Here is a 14,000-nt window from a genome sequence, read left to right as displayed (position 1 = left end):
GATTCACTGGTCTGATGAAACCAAGATTGAACCATTTAACCTTCTGTGCCAAGGCAGTGCAATTTAAATCATATTAACAATTCAGGCTTACAAGTAAAAACTCAATCTGATGCACAAAGAAACTATAATTTTGAAAAACCTCTTACATGGGATGATCTGAAGAACTCTGTTTTTCTTCATGTTGGCTGGCAAATTTCCCGTCCTCATCTTATCATTCTGAATTTTGATTGACGTCAACTTCTAGGGAGAATAACCAAAATCAGGTCTGTGCCTATAAATAACCGTGACAGTTTTTAAGATTTACATTAAACATGCAAAATAAATTTCATTGATACTTCTACACTAAATGATCTAATTCTTGCATGGTTTGATAGGGTAAATGCAGGAATGTTTGCCTTAGCCAAATAACTTGAACGAGGCCAGTCTCGAAGAAAGGAAATGGCTATCCAGGATTGAGATGAAAGAAATTTGCACCCTCGGAAAGTAAAGCTTCAGAAAGCTTTAGCCAAGAGGAGTGTGGAGCTCAGTTGAGCATTTTAAGAAAATAATCAAGAAACTTTTCGGATATTAAGAGAATCAAGAATACAAAATTTGTGCAGGAAAGTGACGTGGTAATTAGAGCAGGCACAAGTGGCTGAATGTTCTATTCCTGCTTATATATTTTTTGTTAAAAATAATAATTTCTTGTTGTTCACCAGCATCAAAATATAGACAATAGACAATAAACAATAGGTGCAGGTGTAGGCCATTCGACCCTTCATGCCAGCAGCTCCATTCAATGTGATCATGGCTGATCATCCCCAATCAGTACCCCGTTCCTGCCTTCTCCCCATATCCCCTGAATCCGCTATTTTTAAGGGCCCTATCTAGCTCTTTGTTGAAAGCATCCAGGGAACCTGCCTCCACCGCCCTCAGGGGCAGACAATTCCACAGACTCACAACTCTCTATGAGAAAAAGTGTTTCCTCGTCTCTGCTCTAAATGGCTTACTCCTTATTCTTAAACTGTGGCCCCTGGTTCTGGACTACTCCAACATCGGGAACATGTTTCCTGCCTCTAGTGTGGCCAAACCCTTAACAGTCTTATATGTTTCAATGAGATCCCCTCTCATCCTAGAAACATAGACATAGAAACATAGAAATTAGGTGCAGGAGTAGGCCATTCGGCCCTTCGAGCCTGCACCGCCATTCAATATGATCATGGCTGATCATCCAACTCAGTATCCCGTACCTGCCTTCTCTCCATACCCTCTGATCCCCTTAGCCACAAGGGCCACATCTAACTCCCTCTGAAATATAGCCAATGAACTGGCCTCGACTACCCTCTGCGGCAGAGAGTTCCAGAGATTCACCACTCTCTGTGTGGAAAAAGTTCTTCTCATCTCGGGTTTACAGGATTTCCCCCTTATCCTTAAGCTGTGACCCCTTCTCCAGGTCTTCCCCAACATCGGGAGCAATCTTCCTGCATCTAGCCTGTCCAACCCCTTAAGAATTTTGTAAGTTTCTAAAAGATCCCCTCTCAATCTTCTAAATTCTAGAGAGTATAAACCAAGTCTATCCAGTCTTTCTTCATAAGACAGTCCTGACATCCCAGGAATCAGTCTGGTGAACCTTCTCTGCACTCCCTCTATGGCAATAATGTCCTTCCTCAGATTTGGTGACCAAAACTGTACGCAATACTCCAGGTATGGTCTCACCAAGACCCTGTACAACTGCAGTAGAACCTCCCTGCTCCTATACTCAAATCCTTTTGCTATGAAAGCTAACATACCATTCGCTTTCTTCACTGCCTGCTGCACCTGCATGCCTACTTTCAATGACCGGTGTACCATGACACACAGGTCTCGCTGCATCTCCCCTTTTCCTAGTCGGCCACCATTTAGATAATAGTCTGCTTTCCTGTTTTTGCCACCAAAATGGATAACCTCACATTTATCCACATTATACTGCATCTGCCAAACATTTGCCCACTCACCCAGCCTATCCAAGTCACCTTACAGTCTCCTAGCATCCTCCTCACAGCTAACACTGCCCCCCAGCTTAGTGTCATCCGCAAACTTGGAGATATTGCCTTCAATTCCCTCATCCAGATCATTAATATATATTGTAAATAGCTGGGGTCCCAGCACTGAGCCTTGCGGTACCCCACTAGTCACTGCCTGCCATTGTGAAAAGGACCCGTTTACTCCTACTCTTTGCTTCCTGTTTGCCAGCCAGTTCTCTATCCACATCAATACTGAACCCCCAATGCCGTGTACTTTAAGTTTGTATACTAATCTCTTATGTGGGACCTTGTTGAAAGCCTTCTGGAAGTCCAGATACACCACATCCACTGGTTCTCCCCTATCCACGCTACTAGTTACATCCTCGAAAAAGTCTATAAGATTCGTCAGACATGATTTACTTTTCGTAAATCCATTCTGACTTTGTCCAATGATTTCACCACTTTCCAAATGTGCTGCTATCCCATCTTTAAAAACTGACTCTAGCAGTTTCCCCACTACCGATGTTAGACTAACTGGTCTGTAATTCCCCGTTTTCTCTCTCCCTCCCTTCTTAAAAAGTGGGGTTACGTTTGCTACCCGCCAATCCTCAGGACTACTCCAGAATCTAATGAATTTTGAAAGATTATTACTAATGCATCCACTATTTCTGGAGCTACTTCCTTAAGTACTCTGGGATGCAGCCTATCTGGCCCTGGGGATTTATCGGCCTTTAATCCATTCAATTTACCCAACACCACTTCCCGGCTAACCTGGATTTCACTCAATTCCTCCAACTCCTTTGACCCGCGGTCCCCTGCTATTTCCGGCAAATTATTTATGTCTTCCTTAGTGAAGACGGAACCAAAGTAGTTATTCAATTGGTCCGCCATATCCTTGTTCCCCATGATCAACTCACCTGTTTCTGACTGCAAGGGACCTACATTTGTTTTAACTAATTTCTTTCTTTTCACATATCTATAAAAACTTTTGCAGTCAGTTTTTATGTTCCCTGCCAGTTTTCTTTCATAATCTATTTTTCCTTTCCTAATTAAGCCCTTTGTCCTCCTCTGCTGGTCTCTGAATTTCTCCCAGTCCTCCGGTATGCTGCTTTTTCTGGCTAATGTGTACGCATCATCCTTCGCTTTGATACTATCCCTGATTTCCCTTGTTATCCACGGATGTACTACCTTCCCTGATTTATTCTTTTGCCAAACTGGGATGAACAATTTTTGTAGTTCATCCATGCAGTCTTTAAATGTCTTCCATTGCATATCCACCGTCAACCCTTTTAAAATTAATTGCCAGTCAATCTTGGCCAATTCACGTCTCATACCCTCAAAGTTACCTTTCTTTAAGTTCAGAACCATTGTTTCTGAATTAACAATGTAACTCTCCATCCTAATGAAGAACTCAACCATATTATGGTCACTCTTGCCCAAGGGGGCACGTACAACAAGATTGCTAACTAACCCTTCCTGATTACTCAATACCCAGTCTAAAATAGCCTGCTCTCTCGTTGGTTCCTCTACATGTTGATTTAGATAACTATCCCGCATACATTCCAAGAAATCCTCTTCCTCAGCACCCCTGCCAATTTGATTCGCCCAATCTATATGTAAATTGAAGTCACCCATTATAACTGTTTTGCCTTTGTCGCACGCATTTCTAATTTCCTGTTTGATACCATCTCCAACTTCACTATTACTGTTAGGTGGCCTGTACACAACACCCACCAGCGTTTTCTGCCCCTTCGTGTTTCGCAGCTCTACCCATACCGATTCCACATCCTCCAAACTAATGTCCTTCCTTTCCATTGCATTAATCTCCTCTCTAATCAGTAACGCTACCCCACTTCCTTTTCCTTTCTCTCTATCCCTCCTGAATATTGAATATCCCTGGATGTTCAGCTCCCAGCCTTGGTCACCCTGGAGCCATGTCTCCGTGATCCCAACTATATCATAGTCATAAACTCCAGAGTGAACAAACCCAGCCGCTCCATTCTCTCAGCATATGAGTTTTATATCATGCGATTCCAAATGTATTAGTCAGCTTTCGTCCTTTAAGTTACAGAAACTAGCAGCTGTACATATTAGGTATTCACCGTTTAAACTTTTTCAGGTTAAAGTTAGTGCTGCTCTTCATTGGGGTTTTTTTCATACCAACCACAATTTAATTGCCTTTTAAACTTGATAGCAACAGTTTCAGTACATAAGTTAGAAAACATTTTCTTCTATTACATACTTGAATTTTCAAGTTGTAATGTTAGACAACCACAAGCAGTCACTATCGTTGCAATATAAAAGCAATAGCAATTTTGAGATTTCAGTTTATGTGTGCTTAAAAACTGCAGTCAGTGATTTAGCTCTCCCTCACACTGTGCTATTTTATGCGACCACCTACCTTATCTATGCTCCTTATGATTTTATATGCCTTGATAAGGTCACTCCTCAGCCTCCTTGATTCTAATGAAAACAGTCCGCCCCTATCTTTTTGTCCATTGTTCCATTTCAGATTCCTTCTAAAATCCCTTACCCCTTATCTTAAATATATGTCCTCTAGTTTTATTCATCTTTGACAATGTGAAAAGAATACTGCAGTCCTGCCAACTGCTCCATATAAATCTTGAATAGTCAAGGAGGATTTCATCAGTGTCCTCAGTCCAGAACCTAATGACTTTCTGTACCAGTTCCTCCCACTTCAGGTGTAGACAGGGAGCAGGAGCACAGCCAGGTAGTCACATTTTCCAAAACACGGGTTGGGGAAGGCATGATGATTATGTAGCAGTGGTTTATGGCTCTTGGGCCTCTGGTATGACAGGATATGCCTTCAATATGACACATCAGCATTTGGTTGACTGAATAAAAAGATGTTTTCTTCAAGACCTCAGAACTGGCACAAAACTCAGGCTTTGCTGGGAAGCAGCGATCACTACTTTCTTATGTTCTTTGAAGATGTGGAATAACTGCATCAGGCATTTCAAGACATTGGTAAAAGAACATTAATGCTTTCTCCGTAAAATCCACCAAATTTATTGGAAGGATATGTAAACCAACATCAAGACACCATCCGCAGCATTGAAGTCCTGGTTTACTGTCAGTCATAGAATCAGATGGCGTGGAAACAGGTCCTTTGCCCCAACTTGCCCACGCCAACCAAGATGCCCCACCTACAAATGTCCCACATGCCTGTGTTTGGCCCATATCTTTCTAAATCCTTGTACTTGCTCAAACGACTTTTAAATGATGTGATAGTACTTGCCTCAACAGTAATTCGTTGCCACAGACGGGTGTGGAGGCCAATTCTTTAACTATTTTTAAATCGGATATTGACAGGTTCTTGATTATCAAGCATGTCAAAGGTTACGGGAGAAGGCAGGAGAATGGGGTTGAGTGGGAAAGATAGATCAGCTATGATTGAATGGCGGAGTAGGTTTGATGGGTCAAATGGCCTAATTCTACTCTTATGACATAAACTCCTATGACAGCCAGTCTATGCACCCACCACCCTTTGTGTGGAAAAAGTTGTCCCTTAGGTTCCTATTGCCCTCTCACCTTAAACTTATGTCCCCTGCTTCTTACTTCCCCCACTCTAGGTAAGATACTCTGTACATTTACCCTATCTATTCCCCTTATGATTTTATACACCTCGAAAAGATCACCCCTCATCCTCTTGCGCTCCGAAATAAAGCCCAGCCTGCACAACCTCTCTCTATAGCTCAAGCCCTCAAGTCCCGGTCTCATAAATCTTCTCTTCTCTCTTTCCACCTTAAATAGTGCGCAGAATATAATGTTACAGCTACATAGAAAGAGTAAATGAGAAAAAAGCAAAGACCATAATGACATAGAATAGAAGACAGGAAAAATCATCCCTAGTATATATAATAGATCAGTTCAAGAATCTGATAACAGGTGCCACACTGATCAATTACCTTTTTCTTTGCCATGAAATTGTATTAAAAGATTGTTTTTTTTAAAACAAGGTCCCATTTATTAAATGGGCTCATGATGCTTCTTACCTTGAATTCTTCCTCCAGACCATTGCAGCCTGATCCAGATACTTTGTTGTAAAGCTTTTGCAAGTGGCTTTCGAGTGAAGTCACTTCCAGTTCTGTGTCCCCATATAAATAATGCTCCAATAGTGCTTGATATATAAATACGTACTGCATCTATAATGTAACAAGCAAAGTTTATTAACACTTGCCAAATATGCAAAAACAGATCATTGATATTGGTATTGAACAACGACACTGAACTTCTTATCAATCAGTCCAAAACTTATACAGAACTGTACCAGACCCTTGGGCAGCTCGTCATGCCAACCAAGGTCCTTCCTGGGCTAGACCCATTTGGTATTGATATATTATCGTCACTTGTACCACGATACATTGATAAACTTTATTTTGTGTGCTATCCAGTCAATTCATTGCTGTATTTGGCCCATATCCTTCTGAACATTTCCTATCCATGGATCTATCCAAATGTCTTTTAAACACTGTTAATGTACCTACTTCTAACACCTCCTCTGGCAACTCGTTCCCTAATTGACATCTTTTTAAAAATTGGCTCTTCAAGTCGCCTCTAAATCTTTAACCTTTCACTTTAAACCTATCCTCTCCAACCTTAGACACCCCTACCTTGAGGAAAAATTGTGACCATCCATCTTATCTCTGCCGTTTATGTTTTTAAATAAACCTCTATTATGTCAACTCTTTGCTCCAGGGAAAACAAGTCCCAGCCTAACCAGACTATCCTAACTCAAACCTGTCAGTCCTGGCAACAACCTTGTGATTTCTTTCTGCACACTCTTTAACATTCTTCCTACAGCGCAGCAACCAGAACTGTACATAATGTTCTAGGTGCGGTGTTACCAATGTCCTATATGCATTGATCAATACTGACTCATCCCCAAGCTGAACTTCATTGTCAAATCCAATTCAATACCAAAAGCAGTTTCTTTGACCTAAATACTTTCACCACCACGTCTTCTTTACCTTGAATTAAAATTCTTCAAAGCCCTAAATCGATCTCTGCACATAAACAATCCACTAGCAATTCGTCTGGAACGGCATTTCACCTAGTGTGTTCTTCCACCTTGTGTCTCATAAAATGATCAAACATAACTTCGCCAAAATATCAATAGCATCATAACATATTTTCTTGTTTTTATTTCTCTCCATCGTTTCTCTTATCTGACCTTATTGAATCTTTCATTTATATCTCTCTCAGATGCCATGTCCTTACAATATCTGTTACTACTGGGTTCCATCAGGTTCATTCCATCTAAAATTGCAACTCTATAGCCACTACATTTCCCTTTTTTAATTCAACTTTCCATTTCTCATCCTGTTCCCAAGTTGGCTTTTAAGTAAGTCTTAGATTTTCCTCACTACCTACTTCTTTCCCCATGATGAAGGAAGTGGATGCTGCTAAGTTTAGTTTAGTTTTGAGATACTGGCCCTTCGGCCCACCGACTCTGCACTGGCCAGCGATTCTTGCACATTAACACTATCTGACAAACAAGGGACAATTTACACTTATGCTAAGCCAATTAACAAACCTGTACGTCTTTGGAGTGTGGGAGGAAACTGAAGATCTCCGAGAAAATCCATGAGGTCACGGGAGAACGTACAAACTCCGTACATACAGCACTTGTAGTCGGGATCAAACCCGGGTCTCTGGTGCTGTGAGCATTGTCAGGCAACAACTCTATCGCTGTGCCACCATGCCACCCAATGCAGGTCTAGACGGATTTTAGTAAGGTGTTTGATAAAGTTCCTCATGATAGTTGTTGCAAAAGATTAAGATGCATGGTATCTATACTGACATGTTAATTTGGATTAACATTTTAATAAACTCCCTTTATCACAGAAGAGAGGGTGATAGTGGGTGTTATTCTGGCTGAACATCTGTGACCAATGGTTTTCCACAGGGATTTATGCTGGGACCGCTATTGTCTGTGATATACATAAATGACTTGGACATAAATGTGGATGGGTTGGTTAGTAAGCTTTGCAGATGATACCAAGATTGTTGGAGATATAGACAGTGTGGACAGCTATCAAGTGGGATTCAGTGGGATAAAGATCAGTCACAAATATCAATGATGAAATGGCAGATGAAGTTTAATCTGTTCCAATCTGCACCTTGGGAGGACGGGCGTAATGGGAAAGTATACAATAATTGGCAAGGCCCTTAACAGCATTGATACACAGAGAGATCTTGGCAAGTCCATACCTCCCTGAAACTGACCACACTAGAATGAATGGCAAAGGCGGCATTTAGTATTCTTGCCTTCAACGTTCAGGACATTGAGTATAAGAGTGGGGAAGTTATTTTTGCGAGTTTATAAAACATTGGTCAGACTGCATTTGGAGTGCAGTTGTGTGCAGTTCTGGTCACCTAATCACAGGAAGGATGTGGAAGTTTTGGGGAGGGCTCAGAAGAACTTTACCAGAATGCTGCCAAGATTAGAGAGTGTTAGCTGTGAGGAGAGGTTGGACAAACCTGGATTGTTTTCTCTGGAGCATCAGAGGCTGAGGGGAAAACCTGATAGAAGTATATAAAATGATGAGCCATTTGGGCAGCACAGTGACGCAGTGGTGAGCTGCTGCCATAACAGTGCAGGAGATCTGGGTTCAATCCGGACTACGGGTGCTGTCTGTGCAGTTTGTACGTTCTCCCTGTGACTGTGTGGGTTTTCTCCGGATGCCTCGGCTTCCTCCCACATTCCAAAGATGTGCAGGTTAATAGGTTAATTTAGTTCTATAAATTACCCACGTGTAGGATGCAAAAGTGGGATAACATAGAACGAGTGTGTGTTTCCACACTGTATCTCTAAATGTAAAAGGACATGGTTACAATCTTTACCCTCGGGGTGGAAATATCAAAGACTAGAGGCACAGCTAGAGGCACAGCTTAACACAAACATTGTGGGCCAAAGGGCATGTTCCTGTGCTGTACAGTGCTATGTTCTATTTCAGCAAACACCATTTTCCCTGCCTCCTTACCATGAATTCATTATGTATTGCATTCTACATAATTCAAATTATTGAGGGAACACTAATTAATCAAAATACAATCTTCAAACTTACATCCGTCTGAACCATTTGACACCTTTGAGCTCGAATCCGTGACACAAATCCAAAAACGTCCACCTTCCTTTCTGCATGCATCATATCCAGCATGGCATCAATAACAATGAAAGTGCCTGTGCGACCAACACCAGCACTGAAAATTGCAAAACATTTTTAACATAGACAATCATGTGAAGTAGCAATTAAAAATAAAATTTTCATTGGCTTCAAAATAAGTGACACTAGCAATTATAACCCACTCCCAAGTCATCTTTCTACTTAGTTTGCCAGAGCACATCAAAGGCAGTAAGAGTGACATAAAGGCTAGACTGGGTAAGGATGGTAGATTTTCCATTCCTGTACCTCATTTTCTTTTGCACCTATGCAATAGCTTTGTGGCACCTTCTATAAGTCAGTATATTAAGTACAGAAACTGGTTCCTGTAAAAAGCATGCACTGATTTTATTTTGCGAGTTTGTAAAACATTGATGAGACTGCATTTGGAGTGCAGTTGTGTGCAGTTCTGGTCACCTAATCACACGAAGGATGTGGAAGTTTTGGAGAGGGTGCAGAAGAGCTTTACCAGAATGGTGCCAAGATTAGAGAGTATTAGCTGTGAGGAGAGGTTGGACAAACCTGGTTTGTTTTCTCTGGAGATAAAATCAATGCATGCTTTTTACAGGAACCAGTTTCAGAATGTATCCTTGCCCCACGTAAAACTCAGATCATCTACTATGATTCTCTTAAGTATTTCTGATATTAATTACAGCTGTTTAGATGCTATGGCTGTGACAGAAACCAATGTGAAGAAACACAAGTACACAATATCTTCAGGCGCAGCCAGGCAGGCACTGTAACCTGAACACTGAAGATTTTTTTCAACTTTTCTGACAACTGCGATAGTGAGACTTATCAAACTAGTGCTTTTCAAACTAGTGCTTGGCCTTTTCCCTCAAATGTGGATTCTCCCCCACCATAGTAGACAGAGGGTCTCAAGTGTGATAGAATTGGAGGGGCAAGAGGTGGAGGTGTTGCATTGCTTATTAGGGAAGATATTACAGCAGTGCTTTGGCAGGATAGATTAGAGGGCTCGTCTAGTGAGGCTATTTGTGTGGAACTGAGAAATGGGAAAGGGGTAGCAACACTTATTGGGGTGTATTATAGACCGCCAAATGGGGAGCGAGAATTGGAAGAGCAAATATGTAAGGAGATTGCAGATATTAGTAGTAAGCACAAGGTAGTGATTGTGGGAGATTTCAATTCTCCACACATAGTCTGGGAAACACATTCTGTAAATGGGCTGGATGGGTTGGAATTTGTAAAATGTGTGCAGGATAGTTTTTTGCAGCAATACATAGAAGTACCTACTAGAGAAGGGGCGGTGCTGGACCTCCTGTTAGGAAATAAGACGGGTCAGGTGGCAGATGTGTGCGTTGGGGAACAGTTCGGGACCAGTGATCACAATACCATTAGTTTCAATATAATTATGGAGAGGGTCAGAACTGGACCTAGGGTTGAGATTTTTGATTGGAGAAAGGCTAACTTTGAGGAGATGAGAAAGGATTTAAAAGGAGTAAGTTGGGACAGTTTGTTTTATGGGAAAGATATGGAAGAGAAATAGAGGACATTTAAAGGTGAAATTTTAAGAGTACAGAATCTTCATGTCCCTGTTCGGTTGAAAGGAAATAGTAAAAATTGGAAAGAGCCATGGTTTTCAAGGGAAATTGGACACGGTTCGGAAAAAGAGAGAGATTACAATAATTATAGGCAGCATGAAGTAAATGAGGTGCTTGAGGAGTATAAAGAATGTAAAAAGAATCTTAAGAAATAAATTAGAAAAGCTAAAAGAAGATATGAGGTTGCTTTGGCAAGTAAGGTGAAAGTAAATCCAAAGGGTTTCTACAGCTATATTAATAGCAAAAGGATAACGAGGGATAAAATTGGTCCATTAGAGAGTCAGAGTAGACAGCTATCTGCAGAGCCAAAAGAGATGGGGGAGATATTGAACAATTTATTTTCTTCGGTATTCACCAAGGAGAAGGATATTGAATTATGTGAGGTAAGGGAAACAAGTAGAGTAGCTATGGAAACTATGAGATTCAAAGAAGCGGAAGTACTGACACTTTTGAGAAATATAAAAGTGGATAAGTCTCCAGGTCCGGACAGGATATTCCCTAGGACATTGAGGGAAGTTAGTGTAGAAATAGCAGGGGCTATGACAGAAATATTTTAAATGTCATTAGAAACGGGAATAGTGCCGGAGGATTGGCGTACTGCGCAAGTTGTTCCATTGTTTAAAAAGGGGTCTAAGAGTAAACCTAGCAATTATAGGCCTGTTAGTTTGACGTCAGTGGTGGGCAAATTAATGGAAAGGATACTGAGAGATAATATATATAAGCATCTGGATAAACAGGGTCTGATTAGGAACAGTCAACATGGATTTGTGCCTGGAAGGTCATGTTTGACTAATCTTCTTGAATTTTTTGAAGAGGTTACTAGGGAAATTGATGAGGGTAAAGCAGTGGATGTTGTATATATGGACTTTAGTAAGGCCTTTGACAAGGTTCCTCACGGAAGGTTGGTTAACAAGGTTCAATTGTTGGGTATTAATGGTGGAGTAGCAAGATGGATTCAACAGTGGCTAAATGGGAGATGACAGAGAGTAATGGTGGATGGTTGTTTGTCTGGTTGGAGGCCAGTGACTAGTGGGGTTCCACAGGGATCTGTGTTGAGTCCACTGTTGTTCGTCATGTACATCAATGATCTGGATGATGGTGTGGTAAATTGGATTAGTAAGTATGCAGATGATACTAAGATAGGTGGGGTTGTGGATAATGAAGTAGATTTTCAAAGTCTACAGAGATTTATGCCAGTTGGAAGAGTGAGCTGAAAGATGGCAGATGGAATTTAATGCTGATAAGTGTGAGGTGCTACATCTTGGCAGGACAAATCAAAATAGGACGTACATGGTAAATGGTAGGGAATTGAAGAATGCAGGTGAACAGAGGGATTTGGGAATAACTGTGCACAGTTCCCTGAAAGTGGAATCTCATGTAGATAGGGTGGTAAAGAAAGCTTTTGGTGTGCGGACCTTTATAAATCAGAGCATTGAGTATAGAAGTTGGGATGTAATGTTAAAATTCTACAAGGCATTGGTGAGGCCAATTCTGGAGTATGGTGTACAATTTTGGTCGCCTAATTATAGGAAGGATGTCAACAAAATAGAGAGAGTACAGAGGAGATTTACTAGAATGTTGCCTGGGTTTCAGCAACTAAGTTACAGAGAAAGGTTGAGCAAGTTAGGGCTTTATTCTTTCGAGCGCAGAAGATTAAGGGGGGACTTGATAGAAGTCTTTAAAATGATGAGAGGGATAGACAGAGTTGATGTGGATAAGCTTTTCCCACTGAGAGTAGGGAAGATTCAAACAAGGGGACATGACTTGAGAATTAAGGGACAGAAGTTTAGGGGTAACATGAGGGGGAACTTCTTTACTCAGAGAATGGTGGCTGTGTGGAATTAGCTTCTAGTGAAGGTGATGGAGACAGGTTCGATTTTAGCATTTAAAAATAAATTGGATAGTTATATGGACGGGAAAGGAATGGAGGGTTTATGGTCTGAGCGCAGGTATATGGGACTAGGGGAGAATACGTGTTCGGCACGGACTAGAAGGGTCGAGATGGCCTGTTTCCGTGCTGTAATTGTTATATGGTTATATAAGTGCCCCTTGCATTGTTTATACTTTTTTCATTCCCTCTGCAGCCAGAGTAGTTTCCCCAGTACTCACTTTGACACAATCAGCTTCCACATTCAATGGATTATATTCTCAAATTTATGATAACTTTTGACAAGATTTACTTGAGCAATTGGTATAAAAGGGGTAATGGTTGACAGAGATGACCAAGATAGCCGTAGTAGCCATTTAATCTACCTCCTCTGGCAGCTCGTTCCAAATACCCACCACCGTGTGTAAATAAAATTACCCCTGTGGTGGCCCCTGGTGGTGGGCCACACACTATACATAACCTTCAGCTCTGGGGGAGCGGGGGGTTACGTGTCCAGGTGACGAGTCTGGGGTTATGTAGTGGGCACGGGTGGCCCTGGGGAGTATTGAAGGTGTTAATTGTGTGCGCACAGTGTGTGGAGTTAGGCGTCTAGTTGCAACAATAAATAATCGCATATTTGGCCAAACTTCATGTCCTGCCTCGTTCTTTAACGGACAGCTCCGTGTCCGCTACAACCCTCAGATTCCTATTAAATCTTTCCTACCTCACATTAGTCCTCTGGTTCGCGATTTCCCTACTCTGGGCAAGAGACTTTGTGCATTTACCCGATCTATTTCTCTCATGATTTTGTACACTTCTATAAAATCACACCTCATCCTCCTGCTCTAGTGAGCGGTTGAGTGGTCCTAGCCTGCTCAACTGCTCACTATAGCTCAAGCCCTGGAGTCCTGGAAACGTCCCTGTAAATCTTCTCTGCATCCTTTACAGCTCGACATCTTTCCTATAACATGGTGCCCAAAACTGAACGCAATACTCAAAATGTGGCCTCACCAATGTCTTATATACAGTAACTGCAACATGACCACCCCCCCCAACTTTAAAGGAACTATGTACCTAGACTCCAATATCCTTCTGCTCCACAACATTCCCCATAGCCCTACCATTCATTGTGTAGGTCCTGCCCTCATTGGGACTTCCCAAAAGGCTCAATTCACATTTCCCTGTATTAAATTCCATCAAATATGTCCTCTGGAGTATTCCTCAGCCGACCTGCCCAACCAATCAAGGTTCTGCTGCAATTTCTGTCAACCATCTTCACTATCTGATACCACTCACTTTTGAGTCACCTACAAACTTATTAATCATGCCATGTACATGCTACTGTAATTAATATTCTCAGTTTTCTTATCTTATCTTATGCATGGAATAGTTATATTCCAGA

General features: G+C 41.5%; 1 protein-coding gene across 6 annotated transcripts in view; it reads right to left on the bottom strand.

Annotated features, from left to right (window-relative positions):
* LOC129703520 (receptor-type tyrosine-protein phosphatase alpha-like) overlaps positions 1-14,000 on the bottom strand; it is a 240,343-nt gene that overhangs the window by 19,078 nt on the left and 207,265 nt on the right. For 5 of the 6 annotated variants that reach the window (XM_055646099.1, XM_055646178.1, XM_055646339.1 and 2 more), the window contains 3 exons: positions 9,074-9,209; positions 5,999-6,148; positions 147-240 (listed from right to left, as the gene is read on the bottom strand). In XM_055646099.1, the coding sequence (XP_055502074.1) occupies positions 147-240; positions 5,999-6,148; positions 9,074-9,209 (380 nt within the window). The remainder of the gene's footprint in view (positions 1-146; positions 241-5,998; positions 6,149-9,073; positions 9,210-14,000) is intronic. The other variant, XM_055646254.1, reaches the window with a different exon arrangement.

This window comes from Leucoraja erinacea, chromosome 1, assembly GCF_028641065.1.
Source record: "Leucoraja erinacea ecotype New England chromosome 1, Leri_hhj_1, whole genome shotgun sequence".
Taxonomy (NCBI): Eukaryota; Metazoa; Chordata; class Chondrichthyes; order Rajiformes; family Rajidae; genus Leucoraja; species Leucoraja erinaceus.
This window is presented reverse-complemented; position numbering and strand designations above follow the sequence as displayed.